General features: G+C 34.4%; 1 protein-coding gene across 16 annotated transcripts in view; it reads right to left on the minus strand.

The window, feature by feature from the left end:
* The window catches only part of KIF21A (kinesin family member 21A), a 132,672-nt gene that overhangs the window by 46,028 nt on the left and 62,063 nt on the right, over window positions 1-24,581 (minus strand). For all 16 annotated transcript variants that reach the window (XM_033116639.1, XM_033116644.1, XM_033116650.1 and 13 more), the window contains exons 2-11: window positions 20,170-20,392; window positions 19,857-20,039; window positions 18,345-18,494; window positions 17,494-17,628; window positions 16,783-16,950; window positions 14,383-14,498; window positions 10,495-10,690; window positions 9,692-9,881; window positions 9,273-9,336; window positions 4,023-4,226 (exon numbers count right to left, since the gene is read on the minus strand). In XM_033116639.1, the coding sequence (XP_032972530.1) occupies window positions 4,023-4,226; window positions 9,273-9,336; window positions 9,692-9,881; window positions 10,495-10,690; window positions 14,383-14,498; window positions 16,783-16,950; window positions 17,494-17,628; window positions 18,345-18,494; window positions 19,857-20,039; window positions 20,170-20,392 (1,629 nt within the window). The remainder of the gene's footprint in view (window positions 1-4,022; window positions 4,227-9,272; window positions 9,337-9,691; window positions 9,882-10,494; window positions 10,691-14,382; window positions 14,499-16,782; window positions 16,951-17,493; window positions 17,629-18,344; window positions 18,495-19,856; window positions 20,040-20,169; window positions 20,393-24,581) is intronic.

The following is a 24,581-nucleotide window of genomic DNA, read 5'->3' on the forward strand; positions in this document are numbered from 1 at the left end:
ACTGATGATAATGAGCTGCAATGGCTCAGAAGATACGGTTCATTGGCAAAGAGTCCAAATTTTCTGTTTTCAGTAAGAATAATTTTTGTTTACCTTACATAAGAGATGTATTAAAATGTATAGATGATAAAAGCTAATAAGCAGATAAACTTTAGATGTCTTCCTAATTACCTTAAAAAACATTGCATTCAACAGTTCAAAATGACAATGGAGGGGCAGATAAATAAACTAATAACCTGATACTTCTCCATAATTTAAAGGAGTTCACTTTTTATTTCATTTAGTTCCACCACAGTGCTTCCTCTGAGGGGCGTGGTGGGGGGCGGGGCAGAGGGGCAGGCTCATATCTTACTAACCATTTTAACATTTATGTAACTAAAAAATAGGCAATATAGTCTACACAATTATTCTCCCTTATTTTCTTATCCTTCCTTATTTTCTTATTATCTACACCTATAGATTAATTTATAGATCAACAGAAAGGTAGAAGACCCAACCTTAAAACCCCACATATTAGCTATTGGTTGTAGCTTTGGTAAAGACTTTGATTCAGAAGAGGGTGAAACTTTCATGTAAAACAGGACTCATGACATCCTTCTTGAACACAAATACCACTCTGACATAAAAAATGACCCAGTTGCTGCTCTTCCTACCAACACTTACAATGTCAGAGGCCCCATAGCCACTAAAACAAAAAAAACTAACAACACAAAAAGTAAAAGACATGGAGCTTCTTAAAGACTTTGTGGAGTCAGTAGGAAGGAAAGGAAGCAGCTATGAGAACCAGGGCAGCTTAGGAAAGGTGAACTAAAAGGTCAAACACCAGACAAGTTTTGGAAACTCCCAGCCAGAAGGGGGCAAAAAAACCCACAAAATATTGATTTTTTTTTAAATTTATTCATGAGGTTGCTGATCAAAATTTTAGTATTTGGATTAATGCTTCCTCTTTCAAAATTACAAACACCACTAGAAGAGAAGCTTATTGATTATAAGTCATTTCCACTGGCATGAATTCTTTCAGCCAGATGGCTTTTTGCCCTAGTTTGAATTTAAAGAGATGAGAGATGAAAGTTGACGATTTTGAAATTGGAGGTATTAGGTTGGCGCAAAAGTAATTGCGGTTTAAAAGGTTAAACATAATTGCAAAAACCGCAATTGCTTTTGCACCAACCAAATACTTTAGAGTAGGGTAGAATTACATGAGAACTGAATGAATAAGGAGGAATGGATCAAAGCAGCATAGGGACACAAAAAGTTAGAAGACTGGAATAAGAAAGAATGACAGGCAGAAATTCACTTTTCTTTTTCCCCGAAGGTTGGCTACATCAATGAAAAAGAAAGTTTATTTCCCCTTTTTTGCCTTTTCCTACTCGCTTCTGAATTCCTTTTACCAAACTATAAAATGGATAAAAATTATTTCATGAGTGAATTGGGAAAGCTGAATACTACGTATTCATAACACTTTCTAGAGAGAAATTATTTCCATTTCCAAACAATTTTTGATTGAACTTACTGTCTATGTAAGGTTGAGGCAGAACCCAAATGTTTCAATGCCCTCTCTGATAAGTAAATAAACATGAGGCATGTAATACAACTCAACTAGAATCAATACATCCAAACAGACACTGTAGCCTTCAAAAACTTCCTGTGGGAGATGAATCACTAGCTTCAGTAAAGCTGCTGTCATTCTAAACACTTCTGGAACTCCTTGTCTGTTCTTTATTTCAACATGTAACAAGCCCTTTCACTAAAATGAGAGTTTACCTACATTTTTTAAATAGGAATTTACATTATATACAGCTAAAAGTTATTGGGATCTACAGTGAAAAGTTGTTGATGATGAACAAAATGCTTTATCAAGCTGAATAAAATAGTATTGGTTTTCATTTTTTAATCAACAACAAAGTTTGAATAGTATGGTAAGAAAAATTCTATTAAATTTTACAAATTTATATATGTAGTGATATAAATTCATAAACAGGTTCTAAAGGCTTTTACAGTTATACAGTTTATGTTACACAATAAAATTTTTCTAGGTTCACACTACATTACATACGTTTTAATTTTACAGAGGCACATTATAGCATATGTGCGAAAAATGCTTTATACAGCATTTTTAAAGCACCATATGAGTTATTGATATTTAGAAAGTATTAAGTTATTTTTCTCATTTTAAGCTATCTTCCATTTTTTTCATAGATGATTAAGATAACATCTCTCATTTTACTTTCCCTGGCTTGTTTTTTCCTGAAAATTTTTTAAAATTTCGTACTACTTTTTGTTAGGAAATAACTTAGTTTTTTCACTGGGATTTTTTATGTTTAAATCCAGCTGTTTGGTGAGACTCTTAGCATTAAATCTGCTATTATTCTTATTTTAATAATTACTACATCTACCAGATTCACTGAAGTAGTCATAATTTTTCACTTTGAAATACTACTGTCTTAATTTTTTTTTACCTTAAAATGGTTACAATTTCCATGAAAAAGCAATAGAAACAAATCTTAATCATAAAATGTTTTTTCTTTAATACTAGTTATCAGTGAAAATGTTTACAACCCTGCATTGTCACAAAAATAACCTGCATCAGAAGTATTAATTTGGGGTACCTATGATCACTATAAGAATGTTAAAAACAGTCTAGGTTTCTATTGGGATCCCTATCTTTCTTCATTATTCATGTCCAACAGCTCATTAAGTTAATATCTCTAAATGTAATGCAAAAGGAAAGAGCAGAACTAGCTCATAATCTTGAGAAATGTACCCTATAATAACTATCATAGTTATTATTCATGAATACAAACCATTTATACCTTTAAAGATAAGTCATAACATTTGACATTTTGACCAACTAAAGAATTATATTTTACAAGTAAATGATAAGTCATATGCAAAAGTCTCATTTTCATTCAAGCAGTATGTTAGGTCTCACTAGTTTCAATAATTCTATGATCATTATTTCAGTGTTAATTGCCCTAACCAGAGATGTGTAACTCCTTGCTTTAATTATTTTTATCATATCTTTTTAACTCAAGGACAAAGAACAGAATTAATATGAAGAATTTTATTTCCAGTAACTTCGACCAACTGAGTTTTCTAGGAAGAAATGCCTGGTTGCCTAAATAAATTTCTAAATAAACTGAGCAAAGCAATATGTAGACTAAATATCAATAATAATTCTATAATACAAAGTGCACCCCCTGTAATAACCCATTTGACAAATAAGATAGCTTTGCCTCCTTTTGAATATCTAGCCAAAAATGCTTAAAATTAATATGACTGGCATGTTCAAAATATATTCTTAGTGATTTGACTGCACCATAGAATCAACATGTAAATGTAAAGAATTTGAGTGTTCAACCACTCACACATTACAAGTGGTCAAAGTTTTATTTTCCTCCTCTTCTTTGCACTCTGTTGATTTTAGAAGGAGATATTATTAGGATGCAAGGAATGATAGCCTAGAACAGTGGAGAAAAACTAACTCCTTGTTAGAAGATTCAGAAAGCATGAAATAAGAAATAACTTTCATGTAATCAAATTAGAAGCCCTGCAGAAAATACTTAAGGGACAAAATGATATTAAATGACAGTCTGATGGATTAGTTTAGCCTTTAGTTAAACTAATCTAAACAGGAATTAGGATATATCCATGTGACTATTTAATAGCATTAGAAAATGGGAAAAAAATGAAAACATTGAATTGTAATGGTACAGCAAGCTTTGCTGAAAAGAAAGATGAATGCAATGCAAAAGCAGCTATTTGAAGAAATAATAAAATAGTTTCTAATAGTAACTTTACCTGAATAAAATACATTATCATATTATTATAATTAAACATAATTTTACATACAAGTAGAGATAAGCTATTAAAAGCATAATTGTAATTGTCAGCTAATTTAAATGACATTTCATTTATTAATATACTTATGACACTATGTATACTCATTGAAATCACAAATGAAAATATACTAAAAAGTAAGAAGAATAGGGATTCATATAGCAGTGATTTTGTAACACTACCTTTTTTTCTTCTTCTTTTCTTTCCTTTTCAGCTTCTCTAAATCTTTCTTAGCTAGATCTATAATTTCAATGGTCTCTTTGTCTGAGGACAGTATAGTAGGAGAGAAAGATGATGACCCACTGAAATACGGTGATCTTGCAGTAGCTCTTGTCAAGTTTTTTCGAAGGTTCTCATTCACGGCTTCACTTTCTAATAATTTTGCCCTAGTGAATAAAAATATAAATAGGAAACATTTTTTTTGTATTGGCAAAAAATACATAACATAAAATTTACCACATTAACCATTCCTAAGTGTACACTTCTGCAGCATACAGTACATTGAAACTGTTGTTACAATCATTGTCTTCATCTATTTCCAGAACTTTTTCATCTTCTCCAACTGCAACTCTGTACACATTGAACACTAACTCCTCATTCCCCTCTCCTCCCAGCTGCTAGCAGCCACCATTCTACTTTCTGTCTCTGCAAAGTTGACTACTCCAGAAATAAACAGGTTTTTTAAATTATTTGTTTCGCATGCTAAAAAGTTTTCCAAAATGCATTTCGACAGATAGCGTTTTTTGGTGTGTTTTTCTTTTTAATGTATGTGTTCGACAGATAGGTTATTTATTTATTTGTTTATTTATTTATTTATTTATTTTAATACATGTGTTCACAAATATTTATGTTCAGGATATTTTTTTAATTCCCTGAGTAAATAATTATAAATTTGAGGTCACTTTCTTAGTGCTCAAAAGTGCCATTAGTAATTAGATTACTTGCATTCTGGCCACTAGGCACTAGCTATTCTTGCTTTGTGAAGCCATCATTTAAACTTAAAATGTACAATCAGCATGGTTCCCTTCCTGTCAGTTCCTCATTCATCATGCTATAATAGCATTTCCAAATCTTTGCAAGGAATAGTCAAACTTGCCCCTAAATGGCTGAGAGACATCTGGCTCCTGAATATGGCGTGGGAAAAGATGGTATCTCCATGGAAACCTGAGTTTCATAATTGAAAACATTCTTTTGTTTGCCCAAGCGGTCCTAATAATGACAGGAGAATAATGTGTGCACTGTCAGTAATATGCAAAAACACAGAATGATAAGATCCTAAAAGAGCCTGGAGTCTTGAGACTAAAAGGGATTCAAAAAGTCCTCTAGGCCAGTCCCTTTACTTCTATTTGATTTAAACCACTAAGAAGAACACAATTATCTACTTCTGTATAATAGATTTCCAAGGTCAATTTGGCACAAGGGTGATTGAGACAGGGCTTTAAAAAGAAATACTACCTACTATCTCCACCTCAAAACTATATTACTAAGGAAGCACTTATGCCATATCTTCAAATATTTCAGAGGAAGATGCTAGATGATTTGCAACTACTAAGCTCTAGATGGCATAGTCAGCTCTGTGTTTTTTCATTGTCTACCAAAATTATTCATGGCACTGTTGAAATCAGCTAGAGCCATGTATATAAATGAGTGAATATATGTTTCAAGCTAGTGTTCTCCACATTCTTGAATGAAATTGTTTTATTAAATATCTGGTGTCATATGTATGCAGAATAACAGTTATAATACTTTTAAATGGTTAAATAGTTGTGTCAGACTTCTAGACTAAATGATTTCAAAATTATTTTAAAGAAAATAATGAATATATGCTGTCATTTTTTTAATCAAGAGCACAACCTAAGCATAAAAACTCAGCTTAACTATAAAGTCAAATTCTACTTTTTATATTTTCAATATCTATTACAAAGCCTGGGTACTTAATAATGAATGTTAAAAATAAATGAAAATATAATAAATTAACTATCAACAATGACCTATCTTTTAATTGGCTCTTTTAGACAGTAATCAGACAACTTGTGTTTTTTTATTACCTGATTTTAAAAGTCTGCATTTGGTAGGGGTACATTCGATGCTTCTTTAATCCTGGTGCTGATAAAGGCTAAAGCTTTTAGAGCTCACATGCACAAACCCTATGCCACATTAGCAGAATCTGATTTTGTATGGGCTATAGAGATAACATCTCTCTCTTTCTCTTTCTCTCCCTTTCTTTTCCCACTCACCCACCCACCCATTTGTTGCTGCCTGCATTTCATTTAATAGAAGACCAAGCAGTGAGGCAAGAAAGGAAGTATAGAGATTTCCTTGGGAAGGAATAGACTAAGGGCTTGCATCTCGTTCTATCTCTCACTGGATCTTGGACCCTCAGTTCCTAAAAACCTGTACTGTTTTTGTATAAAATGGAGATGAAAAATATATACTTACCTAGGATTGTTATGAGGATTAATGATACAATGAATTTAAAGCTCACCTGACTGATAATGTAGTTAATAAATAAAAACTGTTCTTACCAAAAAGTTGCTAATAATATAATTATCTATCAGGAGATTTGTTAAATCAATGACAAAGATTAAGTACTACATGGAGCCATGCAAAAATCATGTTAGAAAAATAGCTAATACCGTGTTTCCCTGAAAATAAGACCTAGCCGGATGATCAGCTCTAATGTGTCATTTGGAGCAAAAATTAATATAAGACTCGGTCTTATTTTACTATAACATAAGACCGGGTCTATAATATAATATAATATAATATAATATAATATAATATAATATAATATAATATAATACCGGGTCTTGTATTAATTTTTGCTCCAAAAGATGCATTAGAGCTGATGGTCCAGCTAGGTCTTATTTTTGGGGAAACACAGTACCATTAAAAAATGTTCATAATATTTTGTTCCATTTCAAAGAATAGATAGGAAAGCACTATATACACCCTGATGTCAATTTCACTAAAATATGCATTGAAAAAATATTGAAGAGATAAACCAATATGTCAACATCAGTTCTAGAACTGGTGGAGACATAGATGATTTTAATTTTTTTATACTTTCCAGTATTTTCAAAACTTTCTACAAAAAATGTAACCCCCCAAGATTAGAATCAACTAGTGACAGTTATTATTTCACAAAATACATGTAAATTTATTAAAAGATAACTAGTATTTTTTTACAATTAGAATGATAAGACTCAACATATAAACCTTCCCAAGTGGAAATACATTGACAAAAATTTGCATTAAGTTCAAGAAGCTGTGAATAAATGCCTTCCTGAGACCAAGTTTTGATAGAAATATGGATTGGACTAGAATTTAGTAGATAAAAACAGAATGTGAGAACTTGGACCTAAGGAATAATAATATGTTTGATCTCTACAGTACTTTTCAATTTAAGGACTTTGACATTGTATGTTTTTATTTGAGCCCCATTAATAACTCTTTGAGACTAGCAGGTATTAACTTATTCTTACAGACGAATCTTAAACTTGGAGACATTAGGTAACTTGCCCAAGGTCACATACTTATTAATAAATAGAAGCTTAAATTTCAATCCAAGTAATCAAATTAAAATTCAAAGCTCATTTATGCTTCTACCATATGGAAATTATTTTACATTATAAATTACAATGATAGGGTTCTAGAAGACCATGCCACAGGAGTGGGATGCCCCTAATTAAAGACCCATTAAAGAAAAGTTGGGAAAGTGGAACAAGCTATCAATCTATACTGAGAGAGATTTGATCAGTGATTTAGTTCAGGGCCTGAGTCATCTCTGTTCTCTAAACAGCCTAAGGAATGGTCTTAATTGCAGAACTTGAAGAAGGAAATTAATAGATGCTACTGTTAGTCACTAGGAGGAATGGAAATGATTCACTCAGTTTTCTAGGAAATAATAACAATAGTGAAGCCATTTTGTCCAGTAGTGAAATCAAGCTTAAATAAGGCCTTAGAATAACAGGGTGGAAGAGAAGAAACAGAGCACAATAACCAGAGCATGGAATCAGCCTTAACAATTGACCAGTGCCAAGGGAATAAAAGAGAAGTGGACTAGGAGAAGGAAGAGAATCTTCAGGAACTAAAAGACAGATATCAGTTGCATCTCAAGGAATGGTAAAGATGGGTTCTACAGAGTAAGGAAAGGCAGTTTGGCGCAGTAGGCAAGAAAGAGCACCACCAACACACAATAGAAATGCAAGTCCAGGTTGGCTGCTGACCAGAACCAGGGTCCAATGCCCCAAAGATTACTGCCAAAAAGGTAAAGCTTGAAGAGATATATATATATATATATTCTGTGTGTGTGTGTAAAACAAAAGTGACAGTTATTAGAGTAACTTTGTCTATTGCCAGATCAGATGTCTTCTCATTTGTTTTTGCTTTCTGAAACACTTAAGGGATCCAGTATGCCTTGTGGAGGCAGAAACAGTGGAAACATCAGTCGTCTCTGTTTGAGAATCTCTAAGACAGCCAGAGGAAGAGAGAGGAAAAGAGAACAAAAATACAAGATGGAGAAGTGTTGGGTAGCTGTGAAAGATGATCTCCCGCTTGATTATTTTCAGCAAATGGGAAGCAGACATGAGATCTGAGCTACTCAGATGCTTCCCATGGAGCTGACTGTAGTTTTACTTCAAGAGAAAGTAGCTGAGCGCTGAGGGAAAACCATGGAACCTAAAAATATTGTAGAAATTATTAGTGCTCCTGACCTGGTTTCTGAACGCTATTCCCCGAGTCTGGGCTCAGTGGTCCTCTCCACATTCCCACACCAGGCGATGGCATGCCTTTTACTAATTTCTGTCATTTCATTTACTACATGTGCCTATTTCTGTAAGTCGCCCCACCTAGACTGTGAACTCGCTGTTGATGTCATACTTGCTCAGTCCATGGCATGGTGCTTGGCGTATAGTGATCATGTGTAGTGTGTGCATGAAATGTGAGTGATGAATGAGCTTCTGAATGTACCAGAGAGGCAGGCAATGTGATAGGGATGCAACGATTCCCACATAAGGAATAGCTGGAGAAGCAGAAGGGAACGGGGATAACAAGAGATTTAAAAAAAATTAGAGATGACTTATGATGTTGGCCATTCCCAAATGGAAAGGGAAGAGGCACAGAGAGGGAAGGCACCACAAGTAACTTCACCACCGTCAATTATGCCTGTCCTGTATGTCAGGTGAGTAAGCTCCCACTGAGGAGTGCAATAAGAGTAGGAGGATAATATGGGAAGGTAATATGGTAAGAGAGGGAAGGAAAGTTGTTTGCAACGTGACATTATGGAATGGCCTGTTCCCCTAAAGTTAATCTGACCAAAGAGCCGAACTATCACTGCAAACAGTTACTAAACAACAAGCCCAACAAATAGCAATATTACTATACTCCAAAACCCCAAATGTGCATTATATGTTACAGAACATGAACCGTACCTGAGATCTTCGATTTCTTTGATATAACTGTGAATCATATTACTAATCTCCTCATTTCCCTCACCTGCAAAATAAAACATGAAATTAAGAATTTCCTTTAAATTAAAACCAACAAAACAGAATGGGAGAGAAAATCAAAGTTATGAAAACAAAACAATAATGCTTTAAAACACAATTCATACAGCAAATTTCCTACCCTTCATTGCATGAGCAGACAGTAAGATAATGACACACCAAAGGGCACATTTTGTGTCTGGAAGGATGGATTATCTACAAAGTAAGCATTTAACTTAAAATCACAGATTGTATATACACCGACTGACATTCTACTTGCAGTATTTCAGGTAATTAATGGACACAAAGAATGTCTCCCACCCTCTAGAAGTTAATCCCTCACCCACTCCACCTTACATACATACCTGCTCTGGCAAGAACTTGGTTGGCCTGATCACTAACAAGCTGTGTGATTCTGGTCCTCAATGCATCCACCGTTTCTTGCATGGCTTTAATTCTTATACGCAGGTTATTATTTTCAGTCTGTAGCATAGCATTCTCATGAAACATGTCATTGATGCTTTCCACACCTTCCTCATCAATTATTCTTTTACCCTAGAAAAGGAAGATATTTCCCTGTTGGTACAGGAGCCTTAAATACACAAGAGATTTGCTTAAAGATATCGTGTTTACCCGAATAATAATAAGACCTAGCTGGACCATCAGCTCTAATGCGTCTTTTGGAGCAAAAATTAATATAAGACCAGGTCTTATATAACATATATAACAGAACATAACACCAGGTCTCATACTAATTTTTGCTCCAAAGACTCATTAGAGCTGATTGTCCATCCAGGTCTTATTTTCAGAGAAACAGGGTACTTCAGTACTATGTAGTTCTACAACGAAGAGCCCTTTTGTTTTAACAGTCTCGAGGCAAAAGAGATTCTTTTCCCTCTACTACATCCCTCAATGGTGCACCTGTCACTAAAGAAAGTGATTGGTCAGGAAGCCTTTTGAAATAAGACACTAGTCAGGTAGACAGACGGAACATTATTAAAGGTTACCCACAGGAAAATGAGAGAATTGTACCTTCACAAGGAAAGACGCCACTACCAACGCAGACAAGAGACTAGATCCAGAGGCATACACGTGCAAGCCATCACAAAAGGGCATCATGTGTTCACAAAATGTATCACAAAAGGCAAAGCCAAACCCATGAGCTTACTGTTTTGTACTCCATGAGCTCCATCTGAAGTCGTGTGATCTCACTACGGAGTGCATTGATTTGCTGACTAGCTCTGTCCTGATTGACCATCACCTTGTTCTTGATATTTCTAGCTCGATTGGCATATTTCAGAGTGTTTAAAGTTTCCATAAAATCTCTGTCTGAAGGGCTGACACATGCTATCATGATTGTTTGGCTGAAAGTTACAGAGAATAATTAGGTTGACAGATAAAAGCAAACAGAACAATGAAGTAATCATTTTTAAAGTCCCGCCCTTTGAATAATATCTTCTCTTCAAGATACCAAAAGATTGATACTACTAACTTAAAAATAAAACCAATTAAAAACCACCAGGCTTTAAGACTATCTTAAGGAAAAAATATTTTGTTTGCTTAGGTAAAATTGTGGAAAATAAATTTATATTACCCTTCTTTGACCCATAATACCTTGAGAAAGTACAAGTGAATACAGTATTTATTTCTCACCCCTTTACAAAAAATTTTGATGCAATGCACACATAATTCTAAAATTTAACATATCTATAATATGACAAATTGAAATTAAAAAATCATTTTTTCATTACCTACCGAATATTTCAGGATTTAATTTTTTTAATTTAATCACTCGTATCCTGATTTTTGTTGTCAGCAAAAAAATCTTGCACTAAATCTTATCACTTGAACAAGAAGAGTATATCCATATGTTTTATAATATAAAATCCTATCACTTGAACAAGAAGAGTATATCCATATGTTTTATAATATAAAACATCATTTGTGATTGAGTGGTCAATGTTCCAGGATTTCTGGCCAGATTACATAGGAAAAATGGGAAACATTACTTTATGATGATGATGAATTGTTTTACCAACCAGAAAACAGGATAGTGAAATGCTTAGTATGCCACAGCTATCATGTCTGTCAGTGAAACAGACAAAGAAGATTCTAATTGGCACTTACACACTAACTGAAAAATGTATAGAACTCCCATTGAAGAGGTAAGTTACCCACGCTGGTAGGAAATTCATACCTGTGAATTCTAACCTATAACCTCCTATTCTCCTGCTTCCACTCCTGCCTTCCCCCATAATCTCAACTTAGTACTCATAGTAACCCTTTCAAAAGGGGTCCCACTCCACCCATCTTTTTCCCTTTATCATCTGTTGCTCATCCTTACTTACCCTTACTCTTGCTATTATTCAAGATTCAACTCGGGTATCATCTAGTCTAAGAATCCAACCCTCAGTTTGGTTGTACTCTTTCTCTCTGCTTCCACATATTCTTTGCATATCTCTTTTTCATTGGTTATATTATTATTATTATTATTATTATTATTATTATTATTATTATTTTGAAATTTTATAGACCCCAATTCTTAGACCCTAAACTCCTAGAGGACAAGAATCATTAAGTTTTATTTATCAGTATACTTTGTGTAACACAATATTTGGAACATACTAGGTCATTAATCATTGTTTGTGGTATGTGTCATGTGTACATAATAATTATTTTTTTGGAGGTCAGAAAGTTATGATGATTCATGCATCTCTAGCTTTCTCTTTTGATGAAGAAGGTAAGGTATTCGGGAGAGGGTGAAGATTACAGACACTGATTAGTGAACAGGCCTACTCAAAGTATAGACCCCAGTCCAGTGCCAATCTGCAAACTATTTGTTGCTAGTTCACAATAAGTACAGAAATTGAAAGTAAGCATTTTAAACCTTTGCAACATTTGAGCCTGCTGTAATCAGTGAACTCATCTCATTGAATATAGACCAATTCAAGTGTTTTTGAACTCCCATAGTAAGTCAGAAACAGGGCAAGCTGAGTAGAGTCATGCACAATATTAATGGGGCAATGGGGAGTAGAAGAACTTGCCCTTCACAAATATTTTGTAAAGCACTGGGATCGAGTGCTTAAGAATGGAGAAACTCAGGAATGAGAGGAGCTAAGATCTGTGACGTAGGGATAAGATCACATATTAAATAAAACCCAAAGGAGACAAATTTCAAGAATGGTTGTGTTATGAAAAATTCAAAGAAAACATTAAAGTTATTTATTTTTAAAGTTTATATAAAACCACAAGTCTGTTTTAAAGGAAACCATGCCATTTAAATATATTGTTATATATCTTATATATTGTTATAACATATCATCCTATACATTAGGGACAAAATACATCACCGTGTTAACAGTAGTTACTTGTAGGTAATAGAAATATAATTGATTTTTATTCCTACTTTATATTTGTCTGTATTTTTCAGAATTTTTGCTGTAAACTTGTTATGTTATACTAAATATTATAAATGTATGAAAGACATCTCTATTAAAAAACAAGTCACAAAATTACGTACATAAATATATGCAGTTTCTGTCCAAAAATATCTTTGATCTAATTTTTCTTTTAAGAGTAATTTATACATGCTTCACAAAAGGAAGGTATTTTGTTCTCCAAAGCTTATACAAAATACAATACTTTTGAAGAGTTCAATCTTAAAATTTTTAGCAGGAATTGACGCTCACTAGAGATGGAATTGGGAGAGGTCTTCTTTTCTGAGGAGTTACCACCCAGTAAGGAATTGGGTGAGAAGCATTGAGACTCTTTAGCTGTAGCCTAAAACTCATGAGTAATTCATGACCACAGTGCAAATACCTTAGATTGCTTAGAAGGCAAGCAAATTTTCAGAAATAATGAAGTATTCAAAAGTATTGAAATTTGTAAGGGGACATTTATTATCTATAGGAAAGGGCTCCAATTTAGTAAACTTGAAAAATTTATACTTGACTTAAAAAGCAAAAAAATGTGTCCTGTTATAATAAGGCCCAGATTGATATTGAAGGTCAGAGTGAAAATACAAAACAGAAGTAGGAAAGATGCAAGAATGGAAACAAAATTGCACCCATACATAGGATATGCTAGAAGAGAAGCAATTAAGACAACGCCAATATTACAAAAGAAGGAAGAAATATTAAAAAGATACTATACTGTTGAATTCTATGAAACAAAACTTTATTTCTAAATCCATTCTTCAATTTCAAACCTAAATAGATTTGCTGTTATCAAAATTCTTTGAATAATAATTATTCAAAAAGTTTGCAAGTTTATTTACCAGATCATTTGTATCTTTTCAGTAAACATGATATTAGACCATTGAAAACACTGTAAAATAGATTCCATTAATTGTAACAGAATAAATAAAAATGTAACAGTTGCCTGTAACTTGTTGATTTGTGCTATGATTCAATTTACGTGCCAAAAATGTTTCTACTTGTAAAGCCAACATGTTGATGTTTATAAAAAGGAATGCATTACAAAAGAATGTTTTTAACTGATGATCAGAATAATTCAAAATTATGAAAAAGGAGAAATATCAGTGATATTGGCAAAGTTTATAACCACCAAATACTCCATATTCATTCAATTGACATTTTAAAATAGTTTTTCCACATGTAAAGAAAATGTCTAAATTTTAGGAGACTTTGTAATAAGGCATCAAATATACTTAAGTTACTTCATATTTATTTAGAAGACAGCATTTATTTTTCAACAAAATTTTATAAAGCATATGCTATGTGCCAAGCTCTTAAGCAGAAACTATGATAAAGTAGAAAAACCACATGCTATCGACTTCATTTACAAGCGAAGTGCCTTTGAATAAATTACTTAACCTCTCTGGATTTCAATTTCCTTATCTATAAAGTAGGAATAATAATAATATCCACCTCAAGGGATGTTATAAGGATTACGTGAAAGAAACTTAATAATGATTAGCAACTCATCCTATTAATTTGCTTTAGAATAAAAACAGTTCTTATAAATCACTTTACAAAGTTTAAAAATAATGAATAATTGAAATTCAGTAATATGGAGGATGATCATTTATGCATACCTGTTCCCCCCGAGGGAATCCTGTAGGAGTCTTGTTAGCTTAGAATCTCTATAGGGGACATGGGTGGCCCTCTTGCTCTTGTCTCCCAATGCACTTATTACATTGCCAAGTGCCAACTAAAAGAGAGAGGAAAAGGAAAATCATAACAATTTACTAATGATAATACTTTTAAATAATGGAGGCTTATAGAGAATGATATGCAGACATGAGGGAACTGAAAAGATTTGTTTGCTTGTTTTTTTACATTTATATTTTGAAGTATGAAGTAAACTTCAAAGTTTTCTATATTAACTACTAAAACCTGACAAAAAATTTGACTAAAAGTGACTCTAAATTTAGTAATATATATATACACACACATATACATATATATATATGTATATACGTATATATATGTATATGTGTGTGTGTATATATATATATATATTCCTATATTTAGAGTATATGTATATATATGTATATGTGTATATATACATATATGTATATGTGTGTGTATATATATCTATATATATACACATATATATATATATTCAAAATTCACAAATACTTATACTTCTATTCAGAGATTTTCTTTAGAAATAGAAATAAGACTGGCAACTTTCAACCATCCCTAGAATTATCAGAGCATCAGGTTGGGTGCTCAGAAAATTGTCAATTCGTGTTGCAAATTGTTCCCTCAATGCATTGAAAAAATGAAATGTTTATGTAGTTTTAACAGTTTCACAAAACTTTCTTGTTGCAATATAACTCCCTTATGGGAAAACAAAATCTGCTTTAACCAAAATAAAAATATAAATATGATTTCTCTGAACAGGTAAAACTGTCTTTAGAAACACAATGAATCTATGTGCTAGGCATCCAATATTGAAAAAACTAAGTCAAATTACAGAACTCTTTAGTCCCTCCACCTGCCACCCCTACTGTTTTTCTGTCACTGAATTAGCACCTACAGCATAAGTGTTATCCTAAATGTTGGTCACACACCCCACTTCAGTAATACAAACATCTATAACCACCGCTTTGTGCGGGCCAATGGATCATGCAAAGTGTGGCATCAGCATCACCCTGTGTCTCCGTCCCCCTCTTCCAGAGAGGCTACAGTTTTAACCACTAGCCACACTGAAACTTTACCAGAGATATCTGAGCAAGCTTCAACAGCCTAAACAGGAAAACACACCCATGGCTTTTGTCTTTTGCTAACAGCACTAATGTAAATAACCACCATGATTTTATCTCCTAAGAAATTCGGAACAATACACACAGTCCAGGATCCAGGTCATTTAACACAAAATTCAACCATAGGGTAGGAGCATCAAGACGGGTATTGGAGTTGGGAGGTCTGACTCTCTCTAATCAGCCTTAGCCCCCATCCTATAGGAGCAAACAGTGGGCAATAACAAAATAGGAGCATCTGACTGGAGCCCTCAGCTCTGGGATGGGAGGGAGGGAAGCAAAGTAGAAAACATGCCCTGATGTTGTCAGCATCACAGAACTTTAGGGATGTCATTACTTTTATGCAGGAACAAGTGTCCAATTTTATAATGAAGTCAATATGAAGAAAAGTTTTATTACACACAAATTTACTCTAAAACATTTTCTTCCATAACAGACGCTTTATGCTAACAAACACAAGGCGTTTTCCAATTAAAAACACCACTAGATGGCATGGTATTAAAGTTAAATCTTACTATAATCTAGAAAAGTTCTCATTTTGAAACAATCTACTAAAAAAATTGACTATAATTCCCAAAATTAAGTGACTGTCATAAAATGTTAGCAAAAAAAGCTACCTTGTCAGTCACCTCATGAAATCGCTAATATTCAATACTGATTTTGACAAATATTTTTAAATGCAGAATTTTAAAAATAATTTCTTCTATGTATATTGTTTTTCTGCACATATCATAAAATTTAATCCAATGAAATGTACACACATGAAAGGTGAAGGGATTAAGAAGTACAAATTGGTAGTCACAAAATAGCCACAGGGATGTAAAATACAGTAGAGAGAATATAGCCAATAATATTGTAATAACTACATATAGTGCCAGGTGAGTACTGGACTTACTGGAGGGATCACTTTATGGGTTGTATAAATGTCTGGCTACTGTGCTATACACCCAACATAAATATAAAATAATATTGAAAGTCAACTATCATTGAAAAATAAATAAATTTACACACATAAGAAAAATGGCAATGTGAAAGAATAAAACATCCTGCAATGTAAGGAGATCAAAATTCAACGCATTACACCTAAGTTTTCAATTTTACTGTAACTTCCATTTCTCAGCTCATCTCATGAAGGATTTCCCCTTGGGTATTATGTATTACAAAAGAGAAAAGGCCACAGACAATTGCAGCTATATTCTCAGTGCAAAGCTTTGGTCTTAGTCTTACAAGCCCACAGTTGATGGAAATGCCTTCTTTGGCCCTCTCGCCTGTGGCTCCTGTACGCTTCAGTCGCTCGGATCCTGCCAGATCAACAAAATGGAACTTTGCAGTCAAGGTTTCAAATTCACTCATCTCTGATGATTCAGAAATCACCTTGTTATCAGTTGTATTTTCCTGCAATTGAGGAAAATAATTGAAAATATTTTAATAATGTGACACAAAATATCCTCCAACCCCAATTTTCCTTCTATATATATATATATATATATATATATATATATATATATATATATATAAAATTAAATATATATGTCTCCAAAAATAGGCATGTAGCCAAATAACTATAAATGCAGAAATGTCCGCTGGCAATGAGAAGCTTCGACAAAGTTAGAATGAAGCTTAGGGTCAAAACCCAGGTGTTATCAGCAGAGGCTTTGCTTATGACGCCCACAGTCCTCAAAAGCAAAGGGTCTCAGGAGCCTGCATCCATCACCATATGACCACAGCTTGATTTCTGTTTGCTGCAGACACACATCCAATTTTTTATTTCAAAATCTTACGTGGTTGGCCATCTTCAGCTTAAACAGAATCAGAGACTTCTCACTAGGAAAAGGAATGATTGAACAAACTAACTTTGGCTCAAATGTACTTTTCTGGGTTGTGTGACTTTAGAGAAATGAAGCCTGGAAGTTTAAGAAATTAGAGCTAATAACTCACAGCATCTGTTTGAGGACACATTCTGGTTTGACACACATGTATGGTAAAAATGGCATGTGAACGAGAGCTCTGAACATTCATCTGGGTACTAGCAGTGGTCCGGGATAAAGCACCCAGCTTCAAACACTGCATCATCTGGAAAAGGGGGAAAAAAGGTCTTACTTGAACAATGCTTAAACAAGATACCATACCCTCACAATCTGAGCTAATGGCTAAAACCCACCATATTAAGAGATGCAAAGGATGTGGAATTTCGTAATATTTTGGTTGCAGGCACTTTTTGAACTGATCTTAGTATAATAGTGTATTATTTTTTAAAAAGGAGAAAACACTGAGATTCCATTGTTTGCCATTTGCTGACACTTGCAGCTTCCATTCCAAACTGTTACAGTGGAACACTTTGGAACAAACTGAGCAATAATTTTAATTCCTCAGGGTGTTCTGTATCTTCTGTTGAAATATTTTTTTGGTAACTTTTCTTAACAGTCTCCTTTCAGGAGCCATGATATAGTCTATGTGATGGCAAAAGGTACAAAATTATTTTTTCTGGTCCCATCCTTAACTTTCAGTTTTTATCTCTTTTTCTAGCTGCAAAAGAAAACTGTAAGTACATTGCCTTAGATTCTTTTAATGCTAAGATAAATGAACTGGCTTTATCATAACTATGACATTTTTAATAATAAAATCCTGATATAAAAAATATGAGGAAAGAAGACAAGATTTTTAACTCCCTGTTACAGTTAAGGATACAAATTTCATATTGTGATCTTAGGCAAATTATCAACAAAGCTGAATATAAAACTAAAGCCAAATATGCTCTACTTTAACAGTAACATAAACATAAATGTCACCTCGGATTCTGTATTCACAGTACGTGTTGTGACGCCCACAGTATAAATGCCTCCAGTTGAATCTTCATGAATTCTTATATTTGATTTTTTATTTTTTGCGTCAATATCACGTGTGGTATCAAATAAGTCAAGGACCTCTTCATTATATAGCTATAAAAAAGAAACATTATAAGTTTTAATTGAGAAAAAATTGCCTCACGGCTGTAATAACTCACATTGCATAATGTTATCTTTCAAACATATCTTAAGAGTGCTCCAAAACGACGTATTTCTTCATAATAACAGATAAAAATGAATGAGGCAATTATTATTACACATACAAATAAAGGCCACATGTCTTCATAAGAGTAAGAATAGCGAATGACTTAATCATGACTAATGAGCTGATAGCTAGCTAAAATGATCTACTAATTCTTTGCAAGAGATAAATATTTATAAACACAAGCAAACTCTAAGAAATATGTACCACATGTAGACAAACCCTGAGCTTAGAGATTTTAAGAATGTTTACTACTTGAACTAAAAATGTATTTCCTACTGCCTTACAGTCTTTCTTAATGTATCTAAAAATTAATACCTAGTACTTTTGCAAGGTCGGAAATGATACTAATGTTTCTGTACCAACAGTGCCTGAGAAGAGGATACACACACCTATTTTCCTATCAATATTCTGTAAAGTCACAATGTCTAACAATATTTTGGAGGCTGAAAGGGAAGATCGAAGAACATTGTTTCTTTTCGTTTTCCACCATTAGTTACCTTGCTTTGGGTTTCTACTAAGCTGTGATGTCCATGAACACCAGCAATAACCAAGGTTAATTTGAATTGGTTTCTGTATTGTGCTATATAATGTTGAATAACATGTTTCATCAATGACCAAAATGATAGATCCAGACTCGAACTAGACTAGAACACTCTTTGGACCAAGCATCCAGAATTATGATGTCACTGTCCACCTAACTGCAATACTGCTCATATGCGAGATGTCCTCTTATTATCACGTCCCTCCCACCAGACTAGACTGCCCTAAATTAATCCAAAACGGCCCCAACCTTTGGACATTGCATCAAAACACCTGCCTATCCTTGCAGGAATACCAGCTTTGGCAGCCAGATTTGTGGCTTTTGCTACAGCCTCAATCCTGTTATTCCTCATGTTCTCCCCCTCCCTTTTGGTCTTAATCGCTGAGTTGCCAGCACGTTGTAAGCCTGCCTACGTTACAACAGTAATTATAGGATAAAGAGAGAGTCTGAAATAAACAATATTAATTGTTTTTTTCTATGGACACTGGTCAAGGGTTTATAATCTTAAAAGCCAACAAGTAAAGATTACTTATTACCTATTATCTATTCTTACTACTACTACAACCAATTATCTAATGTTAATTTGCTCAAACATTTACTGAGCGCTATGTGCAAAGCGCTATACTATGAGTCAGAAGCATAAAATCATACAGCCTATGGCCTTAAGGACAAGATTTAAAGGGAACTAATGACCCAATCAGTCTGTTACCTCTAAGAATTGCGCATTCACTTTAAAATCTGGAGGAGGAAGTCCACTCTTAATTGCAGTATGTTTTTTTTCTTCAATGCTCTTGAAAAGGTGTTTAACAGCACGAGAAATAATACCCTGTTCTTCCTCGATGATGTTAACATCAAATCCTGTTCCCATTGTGTATGTCTTCCCAGCTCCAGTCTGAATAAAAGAACAGAGAAAAATGTGTGCTTGCTCTTAACAATATCACCTCAAGTAACAAAAATGAAAATGCAACTGAACTGACACTTTTGCAAAGGTACAACTGCTATGAAAATAATTCGGTACTTACTTGTCCATAAGCAAAAACTGTAGCATTGTATCCTTCAAAACACCCTTCAATTAGTTTTTCTATACATTGAGTGTAGATCTGCTCTTGCTGGGATTCAATGTCAAACACATAATCAAAAGTAAAAGCTTTATCTTTCCCTAGGAAGACCTGAGGTTCTCCTGGTGTAACAGATGTACAGATATGGCATCCTTCAATCTTTTCTTTGGCAAGTTGTGGTCTTATTCTGTGAGAAATAATCAGGAGAAAATAAAATAAATGGAAAAAAAAAAAAAAAAAAAACACTGAAGAAATAGGATTTAAAAATCCCTGACCAAATCTTTTAAAAATATTAATATAATCTACTATCGCTCCTTCAATTGAAAAGTTTAAATAAATTAAATTATACTGAGTTCATTTCAGGATCAGTTACTAAATCCTAAATGATCATGAACAAAAATAAATTAAATACTTTTGCAGGTGAATAGTTTTTGACAACTCTGTAAGAGGTAAAGAATCAGTTAAATTAATTCTGCAACCAAGATGCTATTTGATGTTATTTTTGTTTTAGATTTCTTCTCTTTATTTCCAGGAAGGATGATATCCAAAAGTAAGAAATTAAGACATAATATTTATCTTGATGCCTTTACACACTTTTTTTGCAAACTCTTCACCAATGGTTTCCAAACTTATTGGACCATATCCTTCTGTCAGCTTAACATGTTTAAGCATAATTCCACAATATATGGGAATATGTATTCATTTATAAGCGATATGCATATCCTATATTGATTTGTCATACATTATGATACACACAAAAGCAGAATTTTGGAAAGAAATTAAAAATAAATACAAATAGAAGTTCCAGTATTTTCTCTCCAAAACCCAGTGAATCGTCATGTACATCATGGAGGGTATCCTCCCTCCACTTGGAAGACCACAGCATTATATCCACCCTACATCCACCCCCATACACTTCAGCTTCTAGTACCTCGCTCTTCTGCCTTCTCTTCCTAATTTCAAGGCCTATTTTCATTTTCAAAGAAGGAAAGTAAATATGGTGACATATTGCTACTAGAACAAACCAAACTCTGGCCCTCTTCGAGTCACACAGTCAACAGGAGCACCGCGGACACACACATCCCTGATTTCCTGTACCTCGGTTTTTTAAGAAGCTCCTATTTGCCATGAAGGACAAGCTGTTTCAGGAAGAAAATAAAGACAACCAGTGATGTAAAATATAAAATGATAAAGACCGAGCAAAGAAATGATTTTAGAGGTTTCTGGTCCCACGTTCTGATTTTTTAAGATATAAAAACTGAGATCTATGGAAGAGGAACCAGTTCATCTATTCATGAAAGATAAAGCCAAGCCAAGACCTAACTCAGATCTCCTGAGTTTCAACCCTTTCCCGTTCGTCAAGAGGGAAGATCAATGGAAGGACAGGAAAGACAATACTGAGAAGGCACAACATTTCTGCAACTCTGGTTATCTAAAATAGAATTCTACACTACCAAAAAAAAAAAAAGTGTTAAGAAAAGAATATCTACGCAATTTTTTTTTCTTTAATAAAGTCTTCAACTGCATGCATTTGTGTTACTGGAACGCAATAGTCAGCATGGGGTTGGCTAGGTACTGTGGAAAGAGCAATAGAGTGACCACGAGGGGACCTGGGTTTTGTTACTTGTGTCACTCTCACTTTATCAGCATCACATGGTCTTCTCTCAAAGCTCCAACTTCCTCACCCATGGATAGAAACTATCGCTTCCAAGGCTTCTTTTAGATCTAACACTATCTGACTGCAGGGTCGTTTATGATTAAAAAAAGGGGGGGTGAGGGAAAATATTCACATACTGTTATAGAGAAAAATGATAACAAATAAAACAAAGGGTCTTTTATAAGAAGCTATGTCTATGGACTGAAAAATAGCCCACGGTAGTACCAGCTTTGACTTTCTGGTTCCACATTTTCTTGATGAGTGGTCTTTCTCAAGATGTATATTCTCTTCTCTCTAAACGCCTCTTCTCCTATCTCACTTCCTCCAGCCATGGGGAGGAAACCATAACAAAGCTCCATTCTCCTTATGAGAATCACTATCCGAACTGTCGCCAAGCCGGGAACGGGAGAGTCAGCCTCAACTACTCCCTCTTCTCTATTCCATCTATCTAACCTATCTCCAAAAGCTATTAAGTATCTCTGGAATAGCTCTTAAGCCCACCAGTTTGTTTTCCTCCTCGCCAACACCACGCCATTATTGCAAAAGTCTCCTCACGAGTCAGCCTGTGTCAAACTTGCCCCCTCCCAATCTGTTTCACACCCTGCAGTGTTAGTCATATTTATAAAATATGAAGTTGATCAGGTCAGAGTCTTGCTTAAAACTTTTCAGTGTATCTCTAAATCTCTCTGCAATCTCTGCTCTTGCTATGCTCCATCTTTACATTAAAGGATTTTTAGTGGTAAAGGTTGATTTTTACAAGTTTCCCTAACAAGCTATGCCCTCTCTAGCCTCTATGCCTTAAACTATGCTGTTTCCTTTCCCCAAATACTCTTCTCCACTCCTTTTCCAACTCCTTTCCCGTCTCAACATCTCATGTTTTTCATCTGTTTAGATGTCCCTTCTTTAGGAAGCTGCCACTAACTCTTTGCATTCCAACGTAAAGTCCTATCACAGCCCAGGCTGTTCTCTTTCCCAAAAGCTTCCTCATTTACCCCAGGACTCTGCTTTCACCCTGCTTGATAGATGGCTACACTGTGAGGCTTAATAAATGCCATGAAATAGCCAGATACAAATATATACACTGTTTAAATGAAAGCAAGCACTGGGCTACTGTTTGAAATCAGTTCCATGTTAATTTTAAGTAAATGATTATAAACAATCGGCTAACTTATTTGGCTATTAAGATGCTTTCAATTTCATTTCCTCCGAACAAAGAATAGGTGCCATTTGAACTGCAGACACGACAGCCAATTTTAGAATGCCACCTTCATTCAGAACGTAATGTCCTAACCTCTGTTCACTTGATTATTATCCTTGCTAACGATGATGAGGACTGTGTTTGAAGCATGGATGACGTGCAATTTCATCCATTTGCATGGGTGGGGACAGAGGCTTTAAAAACCAACGAGATGGGCAGAACCCATTTCTCCTCCATCCGGGCAATGGCAGTTTCTCAGCAGATCTGAGAAACTCCCACCTAGGAGCGGATGGTGTCCTGCACATGCATAACCCTCCTAGATTCTCCAAGCTGGGGCCCTATAACTTAGACTGACAAAAGACAGATTAACAAAACAAAAACAAATTGAAGTTTATTAATGTATGTAACACACACGCGCACGCTCGCTCAAACACACACACACACACACACACACACACACACACGGGAATGAATAATCAGTGATGAGTAACTCAGAGGGTGGTTAGAACTTGGACTCATAACACATCTTCACAAAAGGAAAAAGGACCTTGAGTTTCTAGGACAGCAAATTGTGGGAACATAAATACTATGGGGAGGAACTAATGGAAGATGAGGGCTACTTAGTAAAGTTTATTAGGGAGGTTCCTCTGGTGCCATATCCAGTGATTAACTTCTTCTGTCCTTCCTGGTAGAGGGGAGGGGGAACACTTTTACAAATTTATGTCCTGCTTTTAGGCAAACAGGGGGAGGGCAGAAATATTTTCTTGGGCATGCTTCCTTTTAATTGCCTTCAGCTCAAAATAATCCTTATGTCAAAGTGGCATATTTAGGGATGGCACATTCTATTTTTTAAACACGTTTCTCAACTCTTTACAGTTGGCTTTCGTGACATCCCTTTTTTTACTGATTCTGATTTATAAACCCATCTTTTTAACTTATACTTCATACACCAACTTACCTTAAAAATGTCAGTGTTTCCCCTCAAAAAATGTCCTATGTAGCATGATCTCCAAGATTTTCCTAATCTGGATTCTACCTGTCCTTCCATTCTCAAATCTACTCACATCCAACCACATGAAACCACTGATCATTTCTTGATCAACTTATATACTGTTATTCACCATGCCAATGTACATGGTTTTCTCCCTGCTTAAAATGCTGGCCCTCCATTTCTCTGCAGAGAAGCCTCTTGGCAATTCTTCAAGGCTTAGCTCAAACATCAGTACATACCTTTATAAAGCTTTCAGTCCCCACCCCAAGCTTGAATTAATCTATGCAGTTTGTATATGATTTTAGAAGAGTAGGTATCAAATTGAATTCTTGTTGCACTAGCAAACAATTCTTTATGGACAGAGAATACATCGTATTCAATCATAAAACAGAGTAATTCAACAAATTTTTACTAATTGAATTCTATAAACTGTTCCAGTTAAGGGGGCAACATTCCAATGGAATTACATTCCAGGTATGTAATTTTCACGAAAAAGTAATTTCTGCTCCATCATTTTACTCTGTTACTAG

Source organism: Rhinolophus ferrumequinum, chromosome 10, assembly GCF_004115265.2.
Source record: "Rhinolophus ferrumequinum isolate MPI-CBG mRhiFer1 chromosome 10, mRhiFer1_v1.p, whole genome shotgun sequence".
In the NCBI taxonomy this organism is placed as follows: Eukaryota; Metazoa; Chordata; class Mammalia; order Chiroptera; family Rhinolophidae; genus Rhinolophus; species Rhinolophus ferrumequinum.